The sequence below is a fragment of the Lates calcarifer genome, unplaced genomic scaffold (genome assembly GCF_001640805.2).
Source record: "Lates calcarifer isolate ASB-BC8 unplaced genomic scaffold, TLL_Latcal_v3 _unitig_666_quiver_2076, whole genome shotgun sequence".
Taxonomy (NCBI): Eukaryota; Metazoa; Chordata; class Actinopteri; family Centropomidae; genus Lates; species Lates calcarifer.
Genome location: NW_026117890.1, coordinates 1,660 through 22,350, shown reverse-complemented (window position 1 = coordinate 22,350; position 20,691 = coordinate 1,660). Strand labels below are relative to the sequence as shown.

The 20,691-nt window shown below is 41.1% G+C and overlaps 1 protein-coding gene across 1 annotated transcript; it reads left to right on the top strand.

Moving 5' to 3' along the window:
- The first annotated feature begins 1,129 nt into the window (after nucleotides 1–1,129).
- On the top strand, nucleotides 1,130–20,242 carry LOC108879442 (large proline-rich protein BAG6). The gene is made up of 22 exons (XM_018670719.2): nucleotides 1,130–1,210; nucleotides 1,308–1,425; nucleotides 2,250–2,470; nucleotides 2,570–2,641; nucleotides 2,738–2,860; nucleotides 3,516–3,688; nucleotides 5,199–5,328; nucleotides 8,057–8,260; nucleotides 9,136–9,364; nucleotides 10,445–10,507; nucleotides 10,661–10,968; nucleotides 11,074–11,152; nucleotides 12,434–12,735; nucleotides 13,639–13,876; nucleotides 14,087–14,256; nucleotides 16,032–16,085; nucleotides 16,200–16,302; nucleotides 17,713–17,837; nucleotides 17,943–18,077; nucleotides 19,185–19,247; nucleotides 19,443–19,638; nucleotides 20,135–20,242. Exons 1-21 carry the CDS (start codon nucleotides 1,130–1,132, stop codon nucleotides 19,605–19,607), a joined length of 3,156 nt encoding a protein of 1,051 aa, XP_018526235.2. The 3' UTR covers nucleotides 19,608–19,638; nucleotides 20,135–20,242.
- The last annotated feature ends 449 nt before the right edge of the window (nucleotides 20,243–20,691 follow it).

The following is a 20,691-nucleotide window of genomic DNA, read 5'->3' as shown; positions in this document are numbered from 1 at the left end:
AGTGAAGATAGACATCAGGAAAAGTCCTACGAAGTTTCCACCGTGACACTTGAATGGCACAAATATGCCTCCTCCTCATGACTGCTGCCACACCTTCACTTCTGTCTCAACTTGTTCGTGAGACCGACACTTCTGAGAGGAGCCGCCTGCAGACTGACGTACACACACGCACGCACATACACACACACACACACACACACACACACATACAGACACACACCATCATGTGAGGTGTGTCCTAGAAAACACGCGACATCTCATCGATGGAGACGCAATCGGCTCAGTGACTGTGATAAAGACATAAAGTCTGTGGTGTTAACATGAAAGTCTGAGGAATACGATAAAATACAAAATGCATTCCATCGCATCTTCAGTAGCCTTCTTCAACAACATTTTCTACCGTAATAACAACAACAACAATAATAATAATGATAATAATCGTAATCATATTAATAATTAATACTACGTTTGTTTGTTTACTTTTCTTTCTTCTCTGAGTAATAATTATAATATTAAACACAAACATAGGATAAATAAATTGTACTCCTTGTGACAGCTATCAAAAACAACGACTCAAAAAGCGCTCAGGCATGAAACAGGCGCTTCTCTCTACGTCATTGGGGTCCTATGACGTTGCAGTTCAAAACTGTGGTTTATTGTAAAAATTTATTAGCTGAAGGATAAATCTGAATGCGCTCACGCTCTAATCAAGCGGTCTCGTTTTTTAAAAATTGCCCCGACTGTGGAGGCAGACTTTTAATCAAAAGCAATAACCCAAACCGTTTTTCCGCTGAACGTAGACAAGGATCTCACCTGGAGAGATTAGCTAGGTATCACTCTTAGCTCCCGGTAACTGGGATTAGCTGACGGTAGTTAGCTTGCTTAACGACCTAACAACGACAACAAGGCCCCGGAGTTGTTTGAAAGTAGGTGCTGTCTAAATTATTTTTTTATCACGTTATCATAGTATATGGCGGTTAAAGGTTACTAGCAATGTGAAGTAGCTCCAGCTTAGTTTCTCTTTCCCCATCCCCTACATTAACTCAATCCCTAATGCAACAACAGTAAACAGTGGATTGATAAAACTCAATTTACAAATCCAACTTCATTATTTCACCCATTCATATATATGGCAGAGTCCAGCGACATGATTGAAGTCACTGTGAAGACGCTGGACTCCCAGAGCAGGAGCTACAAAGTCAGAGGCGAGGTAACGCGCTTACTCTGAATTTAAAACTGCTCTGTTTAGACTTCCCTCTTTCCCTCCCGTGTGAGTGCCAGGCAATGTGTTGTGTGTTGTCCCCCAGCTAACAGTGAGGCAATTCAAGGAGCACATCGCATCGTCAGTGGAGATCCCAGTGGACAAACAGAGGCTCATCTACCAGGGCAGAGTGCTGCAAGATGACAGAACACTGAATGAATACAGTGAGTAAATGAAATCTGCGAACTTACAGTTTGCACATAGGAAGGCTACACAGCACGTAGTGTCACAGCATGAGGATGAACAGTGTGTGTTTTCATTATCTGCAAATTTTTCAGCTTTATTGCTGACCTCAGCAGTGTCAAATCAATGATATTTGTCTTTATGTCTGTATATTATGTATGTGTATCATATTTTAAGGGTAAGTAAGTATCCATAGCGTAAAACTGATTTGTATGGCTGTATTGCTGATCGACACCTTCGAAACTGGTGAAATTGATGAATAACACCTTAAAAATCTTAATTACTGTGGATACACAATGCATTAGTCAGCGAATCTGTGCAGGACAATAGCAAGTCAAGCTATAGAACTGGTAATTGACCAGTATGTGGCTGCAGCTGACTTTGTGTTTTGCCATTTTACCTTTAAATTTCAGTACAAAATATATGTGATAATTTAAAGAACAGTTTCTTTCCCCTGAGGTAACAGTGCGGCTGTCAACATCCTGCAAAGAAAGATTTTGAAGATTTATATGTTGTAGACAAAACACAGGGATAAGGATGTTTAAAAATATTCTGCCAGTATAGATGTTCAATGCTATCTACAGTTATCTAAAGCAATATTATTTGATTTCTTAACAGTAATGACGTTACTATTACAAATTACCGAAGCCCAAATGAAAATGTTCCTCTTGTCCAACCAACACTGAAAAATACCACAGATAGTCATTTTATCAAATGAAAAAGAGAAAAGCAACAAATCACATTACTTAACCAGTAAATGTTTTTACAGTATTTAATGGAATCCATTCATTTGTTTCTTCATCAGATGTAGATGGGAAAGTAATCCATCTGGTGGAGCGAGCCCCACCTCAGGCCAACATGTCCGGATCTGGGGGCCCGGGTGTTTCCACTGGTGGGGCAGAGGACGCAAGCAGCAGCAGCCATGCCTCCTCCCAGGGTGCACCACATGACCGCAATGGCAACAGCTATGTGATGCTGGGGACCTTCAATCTGCCTGTCAATATTATGGACCCACAGCAGATCCAGGTGGGGCTGAACCTGCTGCATGCAAACCAAAACCTCACTATACTTCTCTGAAGAGAAGAACAGTTTCATGCTTTTCTACAGCTGGAATTTGTTTTATAGATGTCAGTTCAGCAGATGATGGCTGGAGTTGGTGAAGCTGGAAGGAATGCCAGAGTCAGCACCAGCTCTGGGGTAAAGGCTCATTATTCACAAGTCTTCATTTCATCGATCTTTCTAACCCTTCTGTCTCACTCCTGCTGTAAGGCTGACAGATGCTTGTATCTGTAGGGCAATGGCTCGCTGGACATGCAGATCAACTTGGACCAGTCAGTGCACAGTGAGCCCCGGATGAGACTTCAGCTGGCTGGGAACCTGCTTAGAGACGCTCAGTCTCTGATCCACAGATTGGAGGTCCAGTACACATTCTGCTTTTGATAATCAGGATGTAATTTACAACCTGATAGCACTGTCATTACATATCTTACCTTGGGAGGTCATTGATCATTTTTTGAATGAGTTTGGCTACAGACAGACAGGCAGCTTGGAGCAGTACTTATACAAATGCTGGTAAAAGTGACACAAGTTGTCATTGCGCAGTATATACAAGGACAGGAAAAGCTAAAACATGTACACGTAATCTAAACTATGCAATCTAATCACAACATACTGTACATTTTATTCTCAAAACATACCCTCTCTCATATCTGTTTTCTCTTTCAATTATAACTTTAATCTCAAAATATTATTTCACATGTTCATTGTCAGTGAATGTTGGAGAAATATCCCAGGGAAACTGATACAGTCTGCTGACTCAGCTAGTGTGTGTATTGTGTGTGCACATTTCCATTTAACCAAGGAAGGAAGTTTGTGATTTTGGATTCTAAAAGCATGCAAAAATGCCAAGTTTTCTTTTAAAAGAGAGGAGAATAAAGAACACTATAGCTCTTCATATTTCCCCAGGAGCTCACTGGCTATTCAGATGCTTTCAGTTTCCAAGTTTACGTCACTTCAACAAACCAACAGAACAGACCACAGTACTGAGTGTGGATATGTCCATGTTTTGTAGGGAGTGTCCAGTGACAGCAGCTCCCATTCAGATCCAGAGGTGCCTCAGTCCTCTCCTTCCCTGTCACTGTCTTCCTCTGCTGCAGCGTCACAGCCCATGAACGCCAGCTCTCCTCCTGCTCCATCATCCTCCACCTCCACCCAGACTGAGGGACCAACCAACACTGGGCCCAAGTAAGTCAGAGTTGTGGACTGAATGGCTCTAGTAACACCTGGTATTAACATCCATCATATACAGCCATAACATCATGACCACTGACAGATGAAGTGAATAAAATGTATTATCTCATTACAATGGCGCCTGGCAGTGGGAGGGATATATTAGACAGCAAGTGAACATTTTGTCCTTGACATTGATGTGTTGAAAGCAGAAAAAATGGGCAAGCGTAAGGATTTGAGTGACCCAACAAGGGTCAGAGGAAAAACTGCAGCTCTTCTGGGATGTTCCCAGTCTGCAGTGGTCAGGACCTATCAAAAGTGGTCCACGGAAAGAAAACTAGTGAACTGGTAACAGGGTCGTGGCTGACCAAGGCTCATTGATGCATGTGGGGAGTGAAGGCAGGCTTGTGTTGTCCAATCCAATAGAAGAGCTACTGTAGCTCAAGTAGCTGAAAAAGTGAATGCTGGCTCTGATAGAAAGATGTCAGAACACACAGTGTACTGCAGTTTGTTGTATATGGGGCTATGTAGCTGCAGACTGGTTAGGGTACCCATGCTGACCCGTGTCCACTGTCAAAATAGCCTACAATGGGCACATGAGCATCAGAGCTGGACCACAGAGAAATTGAAGAAGGTGTCCTGGTCTGATGAATCATGTGGATGGTCGGGTGCATGTGCATCGCTTACCTGGGGAAGACATGGCACCAGTATGCATTCTGGGAAGAGGTTAAACTGGTGGAGGCAGTGTGATGCTTTGGACGATATTCTGCTGGGAAACATTGGGTCCTGCCATTCATATGGATGTGACTTTGACAGGAACCACCTACAAATATTGCTGCTGACCAAGTACACCCCTTCATGTAAACAGCAGGATAATGCTCCCTGACACACTGCAAAAATGGTTCAAGAATGGTTTGAGGAACACAACAACGAGTTTGAGGAGATCTCCAATCAAGCATCTGTGAGATGTGCTGTCCGATCCATGGAGGCTCCACCTCACAACTGACAGGACTAAAAGGACCTGCTACTAAAGGCTTGGTGCCAGATACCAGCATACCTTCATAGGGCTTGTGGAGTCCATGCCTTGATGGGTTAGGCCTGTTTTGACAGCAAAATGGGGACTTAGTACTGGGCGGGCAGTCATAATGTTATGGCTGATCAGTGTATACTGCTTATCCTTAAAGGTCGTGGGGGGGGCTGGAGCCAATCCCAGGTGATTTTGGGCGAGAGTCAGGGAAAACATTGCATCTTTTTTGTTATTTTGACCAGTATTGATTTTCATGCATTAAATTACAATATTTTAATTTGGAATTACAGAGAAATTATCTTGGTATTTTAGAACAAAAGCATCATTTTACTTAGACACGTGCCTTTGAATACTAAAGCCAGAGAAACTGATAATTTTGCAGTGGTCTCTTAATTTTTTTCAGAGCTGTAGGAAATGAACACAGATATCCCTGAACACCAGTGTTCATCAGCTGAGCCTTTGTAGTTCTGACTCTTCCTGTCCTGTGTTTGTCCTCAGTCACCCAAGTCCAGCAGAATTTGTGGAGGTTCTCTCTGAGGTCAGGAGGGTGGAGGAGAGGTTACGTCCCTTCATAGAGAGGACCCACTCAATCCTTGGAGCAGCGACATCAGCAGACTACAACAACAATGTAAGGGGGAAGTACAACTGCATGAGGCAGACAACAACAAATCTGCCATCATGAAGGCTGTTTAAATGCTCTTATTAAGAGAAGAGCACTGGCTCAAGACTCACAGATTCAGATTCAGATTCACAGTTAAAAATAGTGGATCTGTGTTGACTGTAGGTTTGATTCACAAAAGAACCATGACCAATTGTCTGCATGTGATAACTACTTACATAATTTACAATTTGTCTGTAAATCTTTCTACAAAACTTTATAAAACATTTTAATCAAAACCTGGATTTTGAATCATGAACGTCATGCAGTCAATGCAGAAGCAAATGAGTATTAAATGAAATAGTGCTTTATAATTTAAATTATTGGTCCCTGTGTGTTCAGCATCTGAACAGTGAAGTCAGCGTACACACTGTGGTTTGACTGCTCTGAGCACAGTATAAAAACAGAATGCAGATTTTTAATAAATTTGCAGATGTTTGTCAACCTTCTTATCATGCCTTCAGTGGGAGGGACTATAATAGAAGGAAAAGACATAGGTGAAGGAAATGTGGCTGCAGTTAAGGGAGTTTGGATGCACCAATACTAACAACTGCATAGATTTAGTATGTAATATTTAGTGATAGACCGATATGGTTCTTTCAGGGCCAATACCGATTATTAGTAGTCAAGGAGGCCAATAACCGATATTTGGAGCTGATATTCATTTGCAGTAAAAGTGAAAATATTGGCGTCAAAATTTTGAATAATACAAACTCCAACACTTAACTTTGTTTAAATGCCTTTAAGCATATGTTTTTTAAGCAGCTTTTCAGACAATAGACATCTTTGTTTTAAAATTCTAACAAAAAGTGCAGGGAGCTCCCAGGCTCAGCAGCATGTCTTATAAAGTTAAATGAAAACTTAGACAAATAAATAGCTCCTTAAAGTTTTCTACAGTAAAGTTTTCCAAAATTTCAATATAACTGTAATGTTATTTTATGTTTCACTTATCTTTGTTTTAAGTTCAAACAAAAACAAAAAGTGCAGGGAGTTCCCAGGCTCAGCAGTATCTCTTATAAAGTTAACTGAAATTTTAAATGAATAAATAAATAAATAGCTTCCTGAAGTTTTATAAAGTAAATAAAACAAAGTTAAATAAAATTTGCACAGAAATGTGAGTCTCAAATCAATTAGTAGTCCCTATTGAGCAGCACCAGATTGTGGTGCAAAAAGCAGAGTTGTTCTGTGTGTGAGCACTGTGCATGCACATCTTTCACTGCTGATTAGCTGTTGCCATGGCTCTGTGTGTAACCAATCAGATGGTGCTGTGGGCGGGACAATGCTGGAGACAGAGTAGTGACTGCAGACAGAGAGGCGCGGCTGCATCAGAGGCAAAATAACCGCATTTTAAATTGATCTCTTATCGGCCATCGAATTAAAAAGAAAAACGGCCGATGCCGATATGCGTCAAAATGCTGATAATCGGCGCCGGCCCAGCCGATAATTGGTCTGTCCCTAGTAATATTAATCTGGGACACGTTCATTGTGAGTTTGGATTTTGGATGGCTGTGCCATGTGCAGTCATGTCTGCTGTCATGCCTGCAAAATTGACTTACATACTGGGCCTATTAATTACTAGTCCCCATCAGAAGCTGTTTTAAAAAAACAATGACATAAAAGTAATTGTTTGATACAACAGTTCTTGTATCAAGATGACATGAAAGAGGGTTCTTTGTTGGGGCACAGATTTCAGGAGCTTTAGTTACAAAGACTGCTCAACTGGCTGGTGTCTCAATAGTAACCGTGACTAAAGGGACATCTGCATTTATATCTATAGGAAAGACATCAGCAAATAGGGTTGGAAATTGTGGTCAACACATTTGATGACTGTGGTATTTCTGCATTAATGCGATGTAAGGAAATACAGAGGAGCAATTCTTCCTCAGGTGACTGAGAATGTCATGCAGGATGTGATCAGACTGTGTCAGCAAGAACAGGCCATCAACAATAAAAGCTCTTTAAACCTCATTACAAAGATGAATGCACATTTTAAAGTTTAGTGGTGCAAAACCACAGACACTGGTCTACAGAGATGTGGAAAAAAGTGATATGGTCAGATGAGTCATCCCTTACCATATTCTTGACAAGTGGGCAAGTGCCTGCATGGTGAACACCAAGAGAACAATGCAGGTCTGAATGCTTGACCCTCATAATGAGGGGATCCAGTTCTCTTCATGGGCCACTGCAAATCAGTACAAAGTTCTTTTGAGTCATCACCTTTATCCTATGATGAAACATTTCTGTCCTGATGAGAGTGGTCTCTTCCAGGATGAGAATGCCCCCATCCATAGGGTACAAGGTGTCACTGAATGGTTTGATGAGCCGAGTTCCAGAGACTTGTAGAGACTTGTCTACATAATTTGTTATAGACATTCCTGGTCCTCCGAGAATAATGACAAATGATTTTGATAAACTCTGAACCTTTTCTTGAAATTTTCACTTAGACTACACTATAATTTGATAAGCAGCTTTCCATGAAATTTACTCAACACATTCATGCTCCCAAGGAAATAATGCTTTTGATTTGAATGATTCTATAACTTAATGCTTTTAGACCCAGTACTGATAAGATATAAGGTTAGGTAAATTATAAGTATGTTCTTTGTTCTGTTTTGTGTAAAACATCTGACAGGTGCTAACAAAGCAGTACATTTTCTGCTTGTAACTGTTTTCATAACAAGTCTGTCTTTATTCACAGACCCAGGAAAGAGAGGAGGATCAGCGCATTCTCAACCTGGTTGGAGATGCTCTGCGTCTCCTCGGAAACACCTTGGTTGTCCTTGGTGACCTACGCTGTAACCTGGCAACCTCTCCTCCACGTCACCTGTATGTGGTTCGCCCCATGGCCCACTACACCCACCCGGTCCTGCTCCAGGCTGGTCTGCCACACATGCCCATTCCAGTAGGTTCACACCACACTCATCTTCTGTGTGGAATGACAGTGGAAAATACGACACTATCTATTTGTGAATAGGTTGTGGATGTGGCTTGATGGGTTTTGCAGAAACAGAAACTCACCTGTACATCTGTTTATGGCTTCACAGTGCACATTGACAGATGAATAGTTCCATTTTCTAACTCATTTACTAAATATGAAGAGAAAACACATGTTAAAACTATTGTTCCTAACTGTGGACATCCATCAAAATATTTACTAATGCTTTATTTGATGGATGCATAATTTCTTAATAATTATCTATGAAGTTTTCTGGATCTAATCCCAGGGAAAGTAGAGGCAAACTTCCAAGACATTTGTTGAACAGAATTAATTGTGTTGATTATAGAAGCAATTGTAGATTTCCTTGATAGAAAGGCCAAATTTTAGTAAAAAAAGTAGTAAATTTTCATGTTATGATTTGTCTCCTGTTTCTAATAAAGTGAGCATATGTTGAATTATATGCTGCCTGTAGACAGTTCTTGTAATTAAAAGCAAAACTCTGAGACACACTGAATACGCTATTACTGAATATAAATAAATAGTTTTATACATAATGTTTTGGATAATATACATTTTAGGTTTGCTCACATTTACTTCATCTTTGAAATATGAATTGTAACGAACTGGGTTAAACTGGCCCCTAATGACTATTTGCAGTTCAAATTTCAAGTTATTTAAACATTGCCAGTGTGCAGTTTATCATGCTGTGCTGTTTTTCCTCCATCTTGCTAATGCTGTCTAAACAGACAACCTAGTCTTTGTATTTTCAAACTTTAAATCACCATGTTATTAACTTGAGTCATACTAGACCATGAAGTTAACGTGTCTTTCTCCTCCAGATAAACTTAGGGACAACAGTAACCATGGCATCTAATGGGAGACAGGCAACTGAAGGACAACGCCAGCCCTCTCAGGGCCACAGCCAATCAGATCAACAGGCTGCTGACCAGGTTCCACCTTTACAGTCAAATGGAACCACTCATCAACAGGGACAGGGGGGACCTCGAGTGATCCGGATCACCCACCAGACCATGGAGCCAGTAGTCATGATGCAAATGAACATTGATGGTATGTGTGCTGCCTTGTCATTACAGAACCTGACTATACTATGGTCACATAGCCTTCTATGATTTGTCTTAAAGAGCCAATATCCCATTTATCTCAACAGGAATTATGAATGACATGGATCGATGGAGTGTGTGTGTGTGTGTGTGTGTGTGTGTGTGTGTGTGTGTGTGTGTGTGTGTGTGAGAAAGTGCTGCATTCCACAGTCAGTCAGACAAATGAAACAATGAACCTCTTACTGTGAGGATTATCTGCAGTAGCACTTACACTGTAAATTATGGTGGAAAACAATAAAGAAATGCCTATGAAAATAAAAAATGAAGAAAGTATTATATTGGAAAAGAAAACAAAATATCATGATATCATTTATTTTAAATATATTTTGCATATTTATGAATTTGGATTTTGTGTTTTTGGACAAGTGGTCAAAAAGAAGCAAAAGGCATTATGCATTGCCTCTATATAAATGATACAGTATTGCAAATGACAAAGATATAATGCATCTAAGGAATATAAAAATCTATTCTAAAACAGTGGTTACACTCTTTTTTTAATGTTGATTATTGTGTTGTTTATTTCCCTCTTAACCCCAGTGGTTTACTTATTTAAATACAGAGCTATACTGTAGCTACACAATTTCAATAATTATAGCAAGGGGTTTTAGTCTGTGAATTCACTGGATGCCAAAAGCCAAAAGTCCCATATAAATGCCATATAAGGCACATGTGTGGTCATAGGTTGTTTCTCTGTCCTGTCTCTCCACTGTGTGAGCCATCAGAATCAGTCTAAAATGAAAACTCAAATACGAGGTATCTCTTCATTTGACAAGATAAAATCACAGCAGTTGATACAACACAACACACATTATTTCATGAGCTAAAACTGGATTTGATGTCAGCCTGTAAGGGAAAGTAGTTTGTTACATTAACTGAAGAAGCAGATATATCTTATTTATATATCGCATTTGAAGCAGTGCCTGTGAGAAGTTCTTTGTTGTTCTGTTGGATAAGTGTAGCACCACCCTGTCTCCCCACCATCCTCTCTGTGACGCTGATGGCTGTCTGCTTTTGTTGTGTTGATCAGGTGAGTCAGCTGCTGGCTCTCAGGTTCCAGGACAGCCAAATGCTGCAGGTCCCGGACAGCCTGGTGAGTGCTCTTCTGTGATTGAGTAGATTGTTGCTATGATAACTGTCTCTTCCTTTATGAAATTGATCTTTTTGAGACACTGTGGCTCAGATCATTTTAGGGTGGAGATACTCAAAGATCTGTTTTTCAAGATGACCCTCTCTCTGTATCCAGGACTGACACCTGTCCACTTCCCAGGTCTGCCCCCTGAGTTCATGCAGGCCATCGTGCACCAGATCTCTCACCAAGCCGCTGCTATGGCTGCTGCAGCCTCTGCTGGCCACCCAGCACAGATGGTGTCTGGCCCTGCCTCAACACCCAATGCTGAGGCAACTGCCTTCTCACAGCCCCCCCATCCTGCTCAGGCCAGGGTGGTCATCACCAGACCATCCTTCTCCCCTCGCATCCCTCAGCCTATGGGAACCAGGGGAGCCACCATCAACTTGAGGGCCACTGTACCCACAGGCCCACAGCCAGGACAGGTGCACCAGCACAGAGTGGTTAGAGAGTTAACTACATGTAGGGCTGTAACTCATAAATATTTCATAACTGACAGATGTTTTCTTGATTAATTGATGTGTGAGCAGGGCACACCTCTGGCTCCCTCCTCCCTCACCCAGATGATCAGTGGTCTGGTTGGACAGCTCCTGATGCCAGGGCAGTCAGGTCAGTAGCAACTGATTTCTACAGCTAAAGCAGCAGATAAAATATACGTTGTTGTTTTTTTTTCTCCACTCTAGTACAGGTAGTGTATGATAGTAAAGTGAGTCCGACAGACGGATACATATAACACCAAACTAACAGTGCATTATGTTTGTGAACCAGCTCTTATTGACTTTCATATTGCTATTAGTTTCTAATGATTGTGTTTGGTAGAATATTCTCTACTCTGTTCACACGCAAACATCCTCTGGACCTTTTGACTGTATTCCATGCCCCTCTTTAGCAAATGGAACATGCTCAGTATCTCAATGTTTGATCTCCCCATATACAACCACTTGTTATGACATGTCCACAGCTCATACTTAGCTCATGTGATAACACCTAACCAAGATCTGTTGGAGACCATGCTACACAAAAGGCACGTTTGTGAACCCTGACAGATTTTTGTCCCCAAAAGTGATCCTACAAACTCATGTCAGATTTTTGAATGTGTTTAAAAAATTCAGTAGTTTCCACCCATCCATCCATTATCTCTACTGTTTATCCATAAGAGTCTTGGGGGGGCTGGAGCCTATCCCAGCTGACATTGGGTGAGAGGAAGAGTACACCCTGTACAGATCACCAGTCTATCACAGGGTTGATATATAAGGACAAACAACCACTCACATTCTCACCTACAGACAATTTAGAGTCACCAGTTAACCTGCATGTGTTTGGACTGTGGGAGGAAGCTGGAGAACCTGGAGAGAACCCACACAGGCACAGGGAGAACATGCAAACTCCACACAGGAAAATAACCCAGAACCTTCAGCATGAGGGCTTACAGAGACTTGTTAAATGTGCATTACAGTTACATTGTGTCGGTGCACAGACTGTGTGGGTGTCTCGGATCTCACTAGCCACAGCTTATTTTTAAAGCTAGACCAATAGCAGATATATCAGTATTGGCATATATGTCAGCTGATAAGTCTAAAAAATTGGTAGGTGTGGGATTTCTGTTTTTGTCACAGAGTTTTTTTCTCTAAAATGTCCCACTCAGTATACACTGATCAGTCTCAACATTAAAACCAGTTATCAGTTTTGCCTGATCAGTGTATATCTCAAGTCTAAAGTCTAATCTAAATGATCCATATCAGGATTGTTTGCTTAAGTAATGTTTTCATGTTAATAAAATATTATTGGCTGATACATCAATTTTTGTTACTCTTAAATACTGATATCTGTCTCAAACAGCCAGTATGGTTAGGCTGCTCCCATTTGTTCTGTTTTTTTTAATTCCTCCAGGTGATCCTGCCTCCTCTTCCACCAACTCTCAGTCCTCCTTCTCTACTCCTTCTTTGTCCTCCATGTCTTCTCCCCATCCCTCTGCCAACACCTCTGGACAGACATCCACCCACACCACCAGTACAACCTCCATGGGCCAACCAGCAGAGGGCAGTCCTGAGGGAAATCTGGCCCAGCTTCTCAGCTCTCTGCTGGGAGGTGCAGCAGGGCCAGGGGGTCCCGGCTCTGGACCAGCTCCCTCCATCACTGTGACATTGCCGGGGATGCCCGGCTTTTTCCAGGGCATGTCAGACTTCACACCAGTGAGTTCATATAGTGCTACAGAGAAGTCGAATATTGCAGCATGCAGTGTTGTGGATTCTGAATGCGTATTTGGTGGCTCCTCTGTCAATTGAGGGCCAGAAAATGTGGCATTGAGTGATCGATCTTATTTAAAATGATTATGTTAAAATAAATGCTAAACAAAACTAAGAAAACCTGAAAACAATCAATGTGAAGAGGACATTATGGCAAAAGGAGATTATAGCAACCACCAAAAATGTGTAGGCTGCAGCTTTTTGATTACTCTTCTGATAATTCAGACATTTTGTCAATATAGTACAATATATCATATGTCTTATACACAAAACATGATGGGATATGAAACCAATATTTAGTATTTGTCTGTTACATAATATGGGGATTTTCTTAACTGTACCACACTATTTTTTCTTTTTAAATCATCCTTAAGATTATTCTGAAGTTCCAGGAGTCCTGATAGCTTAGTGAATGAGATGCATATCATATAACTGCAACTTCTCCAGTTCAATTCAGTTCTAGCCAGAGACCTCTGCTGCATGTCTTACCCCTCTGTCCCTTGTCTTACTGACTTCACCTTAATTTTCCCTATTCAGTAAAGACAAAAGGTAAAGAATCTTTTTATGTATTTATTTTTTATGTGTCCTGTCTCTTATTATTTAAACTTTCATATTCCTTTAATATGACACCTGCTTTCTCTTTACAAACCTTAGTCTAGGACCATACCTTAGCATATGCCCAGCAATGCAGAGCATAATTCTTCCCAGTTTATAATATATTTTTTTGTACTAACCACTGCAGTCCATACCAATACACACATGTAGGTCCAGCAAGGGAGTAACAATCTAGGAACTTAAAACAGATGAACCTGAACTCATTGATTAAAAGTCTTGGTTGTTTCTTCACAGCCACCAGGTGCTCCAGCCCCTCCCATATCTACCAGTCCTGCCCCACCCCAGGCGAGCAGCGGTGCAGGTGCAGACTCTCTGAGCCCAGAGTTGTTCACTGGTATTGTGCAGGGAGTTCTGTCCACCATGATGAGCTCTTTAGGGGCACAACATGGTAGTGGAGAGAGCATTGCTCAATTCATCCAGAGACTATCCCAGACCAGCAACTTGTTCACTCCTGGCTCTGGTGATGCTGTGGGTGAGTCACAAATCAGGAGAAAGAATGTAACTGCAGCTTTTAGTTAACAAGTTTATCACTATTGTACTAAAAATCCAATCTGCTGGCATCATGCCAAAACATTGAAAACATATCACCATCCAAATATGTTCTTAGAACTAAGTTCATTCACATTTCACACCATTTACCATTGTTATTAGTATACTGATAAATTAGCTCTCATCCTGGCAGGCTTCTTTGGTGACCTGCTGTCCCTGGTGTGTCAGAGCTTCTCCATGGTGGACATGGTGCTACTGCTTCATGGGAATGCCCAGCCTCTGAGCCGAATCCAACCCCAGCTCACTGACTTCTTCACTGAACACTACCTACAGGGCAGAGAGCCCAGTGATGCTAACATAGCTGTAAGTACTACAGAGAGAGCTCCTCACTCTTTGTTCACACACTGAGTTACTTAGATTAGCGTTGTTACAGTTGGGTTTTCACATTGTCCCGATCAACTGTATTATTTAGCCTTAAAGGAATGTCTACATAAAACATTTCAGATATTTTTTTCAATAGACTGTGACCTGCACATCTGACAGAACAGATTTGATTCAGTCCAGTCATCCACACAGGCAATGTCACTTTTTGTGCTGCCTATACTACCCCTCCTGTTTAGACATGACATTAGCCTCATGCAAACAATCTGTTTATTGAGTACTGATTAGTGATGAGTATCTGAGTAAATCTGCCCTATATTTTCCTAGATAAAGTAATGTTGCTGATATGTGCAGGTCTGATACTACTACTGGAAGAGCTTGATGTTTGACCAGTTATTAAACCCAAGGTTTAACTTACTTTTTCCACCAGCACTGTGAATGTTTAATGGGCATGTTAAATAGAGATACAAAATAAGTGTTTGAATGTCCTCAGTTTAAGCGCATTGTGTTTGTCTTAACTTGATTTAGATGGACTTCAGATCAGATTTTATGACCAGTTAATGCAGAAAAACAGATCATTCTGAAAGGGCTCTGTGACTTTTTCTTGACATTGTATGCACTATTGTGGGGCTCCTCAGTTCACTTGCTCATAATGCTGTGTGTTAGCAGGTAATACAGAGCAAGGAGCATTATTAAGACTTGGTAAGGTATAGAGGGTTGTATTTAGACAATAAATTTTTTAAAAGTCTTGAGGTATAAAAATGCAACAATTACGTACATAAGTAAAAAATAATTCATAATAGTAATAATAATGAATGCACAGTAGATGAATAGAAAATTGTACAAATGCAAATGTGCAAAAAGTTAACAGTAAGAAGAACAGTAGAAATCTTACACATTTTTGTGAGTGCTCACACTGTGTGCCATAAAAAATGAATGATCAAAAAATAACACTGGCTAAACAGGGATTATTGTGCAGGGATTTGAACTGTGAATCTGCTCATCCTCCCAAGTCAGGGTGAAGCCGCTAACCAGCTGTACAGATGAGTTCTATTTCTTTTTTATTATTATCATATCACAAATTGAGAACAGGATTAGAACTGACAGCTTCACAACAGCAAAGTCACTGTAAACTCAATAATATCTTGCTGGAAAGAAATCTAAAGTAAATAATACTCCTGACTAAATACTGAGTGAAGTTTAGAAAGACTGAAGAACACAGACATCAGTCCTTCCTCCTGTCCTCTGTCCTCCCTCTGCTGCCGCTGTGATTCCCTGTCTGTAGAGAGCAGAAGGGGCTAGTTCGTCTCAGCTAGTAGCTAAGTTAACAGGGATTTGCCAAATTTTAAGATATGTGGCAAACAAAAGCTAATCAGTTAGACTACATACAGACAGTGTGTTGCTCTGTCTCCAAAAATGGCAAATTAGACTAAATGGGTGCAGTCTGGAGCCCTGTTGAAGAGCTGGAGCCTCCACAGGAAGAAGAGTTGACTCTGGCCCTTCCTGTGGAGAGGTGCAGAGTTCCTGGTCCTGGCCAGTTTGCTGTCCAAATGGACACCCAGGTATTTCTACTCCTGCACCACCATCTCAAAGAGGAATGGCAGGAGTCCTGAATCTCCTGAAGTCCAGCACCAGCTCCTTTGTTTTGTTGATGCTCAGCAGCAGTAGTTCATGTGGTGTTGTTTACTGTATGGATCTAATCATTTAGTCATTTGATGTATCACAGTTGTGGCTTCAATACATTGTCTTCTCTGCAGACAGCAGCTGAGGAGCTCATCAATGGACTGGAGGAGTACATAGCTGAGAGCTTTGTAAGGACATCCTTATTCACACAGAGACTCATGTAGACTACTGCGATCCATCTTACATACTGTGTGTTTGGTATGTAGCAGTGGGTATAAGTGAGTTGTGTGTGTTGTGTCTAGGCCACAGTGACCGTGCGGGAAGGAGTGGATATCGTTCAGACCAACCTGTCCTTCCTCAGACAGCAGTTCACACACATGGCCTCTCATATCCTGCGCTGCAATGGTAAGTCAGTTAGAAGGAGTCAGTGGCTGATCACCTCGCTCCTGAGAAAGCTGGTAATGAATCATCCTCTGCTTCTCTGACTCAACTTGAAGTGTTTCTCCTCATCTGTGAATGAGAAGTAGTCTGTGACTAGAATACAGGCTGAAGACAGAGTGACCCTCAAGGTGATTTTTTAACTAACACCTCCAGGCACTAATGAGTTGTTGTGGCATCATTCTTCCAAAGCACTAACCTGAACTTTTTAGACAAGGAGAAAACCTTTTTTCATGCCACTGAACTTTTAAAATGACTCCAATCTGTGATTTTTAAAGGAGCTACAGAGGAGTCCCAGCCTCTTAGGAGCAGCAGGATCTGTATGAGGACATGTTCACTGATCACTCTGGCAAGAGGCAAGAGTGGCAGATTCATATCAGAAATCGAGAGTACTGAGCAACATCAATTTCTTTATTTTTTTAGTAAATGGAGCCCTATGCAGGCACACAACTTAGTGCACACACCTCTAGATCTGGGGCAGGGGTGTAAAGTGGGGAGCCAGTGGCCCCTTGGTCCCCCAACTTCTGGCAGCTCAGTGGGGCGGCTGTGGCTCAGGAGGTAGAGCAGGTCGCCCATTAATCGGAAGGTCAGCGGTTCGATCCCCTGCTCCTGCGGTGCCAAAGTATCCTTGGGCAAGATACTGAAACCCACGTTAACCCCCATGTTTGTAACATCGGTGTGTGAATGTGCTAGAGTGCTTTGTAGTAGTGCAAGCGCTGTGTGAATGTGTGTGAATGTGACGCGTAGTGTAAAGCACGATACAACTAGGGTCGATACAACTAGAAAAGCACTATATAAGTACAGTCCATTTACCATTAAAATTATAATGTAATGTAAATACAAATTAGAATACTGTAGTGGATAATTTGATTCAGTTGCATTAGATGGCTCTTGAGGCCTTCTGAGGACTGTGTGTTTTATCTGAAGACCTGTAAAAGCAAAGTTGTAGAAGTGCCGCAGTGTGGATTCTCCAGAAACAGCAGGTGATTCAGTTTTTGTCATTGTCAGTAAGTGATCAAATCAACTCCCCTCTCACAGATTGTTTCTGCCTGACTTCCAGCAACTCTGGAGCTTTCTTAAATATCTATATCTATAGTTAAGAAAGGTGATAAAACGCAACTTATAACCCTAAAAGTAAATGTCACTGAGAATTTTTGGCTGATTAGGACTGATTTCACATGAGAGTGAGCAGTGAACCCACTTTTCACTCGTAATTTAAAACTTTGAGCCTGTGGTTTCTCATGTTCAGGGTATCTTGCTGATAATCGTGTTGTTATGAACATTGTGTAGTCATTTAAATATTTGCAGCTGTAAGACCTCACTGATGTGAAGACGAGGTTTTAACTGGTATTCTGTCTCGGCTTTTTCTTGGTGCAGATCACACATTCGGCCCTCGTCTGCTGTTGCTGTGCACTCAGGGCTTGTTTGAGTGTCTGGCTCTAAACCTGTACTGCCTCGGAGGAGAACAGAGAGCTCTTACTGCAGTCATCAACCACCGCATTGTTAGTATATATCGTTTATAACCACAGCAGTTTATGCTTTACTTATGTTTCAAGTTGACTGCTATATGTTACTGCATGTTTCTGAGGCTCTGTGTGTCTGTGTAGAGGAGGATGTCTGCAGAAGTCAATCCCAGTCTAGTCAACTGGCTGACCAGTATGATGTCTCTGAGGCTGCATGTCATTCTTGAACACAACCCAGTTACTGAGGACCAAATCCAGCACTACGTTTTCTATACACAGGTAATAAACACAGTTGTAAGTGAGTATAGCCAGCGACAACTACTGTACTTGAGTGGATTTCATAAATGTTCAGAAATATCTACCTCATAACCCACAGTGCCCCATATTGATTTTATTCTATACAAGCAATACAGACAGGATCAGGGCCCATATTACAGGAACTTCCTAACTTGCAGAGAGGGTTAGGACCAAAAAAGCCATTACAGATGAATAGTTCTTAGGTTGATTATTCTATCCTATTCTAAGGAACAGCGAATTACACTTCTAACTTCCCAAAGGTCTTTAATATTCTCTCCTAACTTTAGGATAACCTTAAAGCTGTTGCGTTTACACAGCCAACAAAATGTCAACAAGTGGAACTTATTTATTGAACTACTTATAGCAAACCCTAACAATGTGTTGCAGTTTGATGACAAAACACTTGTGAGTAGATGCATGTTACCCCAGGCCATGATCCTGCAGCTAGCTAAGTGTGACTAACTTTGGAGAGGTTGACCTGGCCACATGGGGCTCTCCCAGATCATAGCAGACATTTTAGAGACTGTGTCTTAGCCCACTCCCTCTCTTTTATCTTCTAAGTTAGTGTTGGAAATTTTTACAAAAAGAGCATCTCTAGTTTTTCTACACTTCTATCTCATCTGTCTTGAAGTGCCCATTGTCGTTTTTGTTCCATTTTTATAATAAGAAATTGAATGGGTTACAAAAATATCTCAGCAAGATGTGATGAGAAAAGTATCACTGGTTGCTAACAGACATAAAAGTTGATAACTGATGTTGGACTGAGTATTTATCATTTCCTAAACTTAGATAAAATAGGAATCCTAAAGTTAGTTAGGATTGGATTCTGTGATACCAAATTGTAAAAAAATATTATCTTAAACTTCCCTATCTTAACTGAAGACTTAAGCTAGGAAGTTTTTATGTCGTTGAAATGTGCTCACATTTAGAAAGAAGAGAGAATCTAAATTAATCGAAACATAGCAAAATAGTGTATTTTCAACTCTGCCCTGCCATAACAACACTGTGTTCAACTTAGGTTTAAACTCAAGGTTTGAATATTTAGGCCCAGTTCCAAATGAACATTACAAAACTGCGATATTTTTTCAGGGGGATTTGAACCAGAGGACAGAGGCTGATATGCCACAGCCATCAGAGAGTCCCAGTGTGGAGGTAAGGCTTGGTTCTTTCTATAGATAGATCACTACTAAGAAGTATTATGTATGTGTCAAAGCTCTATACTAACAAATGCTAGTAGTATACTATAGTGTTGTGTATAGTCAGTTTGAGTCAGCTATTTTGCGGTATAAATTTAAGTCAGTCATATAGCACTGCAAAGCTCATACGATCACTCAACCCCTCTGTCAGATGGAGGAGAGTTTGTCTCCGGCTGCAGCCACCACAGCAGAGGAGGCCATGGCTTCGTCAGTTGACAGTGGAGAGAGAGGAACATCTCCTGGAGATAACACTGCCTCATCAGGGGAGACTCAGTGTCCTGCTGTGCCCAACAGGGCGAGAGGAAGCAGCCCCTGAGGTGGAGCCGTGGACAGCAGCTGTTCCGCCTGTAAGGAATGAGGTTTCCCAGGATTATACGGAAATACAGGGCAAAAGCCTTTTGTTAAACAGCTGTCAAGCCAGTCCCTGCACAGGATATTTACAAAGCTCAGAACTGAAAGTAGCCTGCTGATCTTACCCAGTCTGTATCAGGTCAGTCTAATCAAACAGAGTCAGGGCTGTCTGCTCTCATAGGCAGTATAGACCAATGCTGACTGTGGCAGAGTACTGTAGAGAGCCACAACATGCAGGAAAGTAAAAGAGAAAAAGCAAAGATAAATGAAAACCAACACAATGACATGGCAGATTATGATTTCTAGTGGTAAAAGTTGAAGTAGCTTGTTATACCTTATTTTAGATTCTTTTATTGTCTCATACAAAGCACTTTGAGTTTCCTTGAAAAGTGCAATACAAAATTTGGACCACACCTGTATTGTTAATCACTTGTACATATGAAAGTGGCCATCTGTTCAGTGGATTATGACTGTATATAATGTTTTGGACAGGAATGGGTTCCCATCATCAGACATGACATGTTGTCTCAGAGGAAGATCAAAGCCCAGCCGCCACTGTCTGATGCCTACCTGCACGGGATGCCTGCCAAGAGGAGGAAGGTGAGCAGTGCTGTTTAAGAGTGTTAAAGTGTGGGTTTAGTCTCACATAAAACAAGACCTCATTCTGTCAAAGGTACAGAGTGGTGCAGGAATGGAAATAAGTTAGCATTTGAGCACTTCTTGTTCCATCGTCCCAAAGTTAGTGGGTATTTTAAATAGTTTTTTGGTTAGATGGCTGAGATAAGGTTCTGTAGTTTACACCAGAAAATACCCAGATGCCAGAAGTGTGCAAGGCAAAAAGGTGGCTACTTTGAAGAATCTAAATAGAAAACATATTCTGGTTTGTTTAACACTTTTCTGTTTACTACATAATTCCATGTGTGTTCCTTCATAGTTTTGATGTCTTCATATTGATCTACAATGTAGGAAAGAAAAACCATTGAATGAGAAGGTGTGTCCAAACTTGACTGGTACTTTGTACAATACTTGAAAGATCAGATGAAATATAA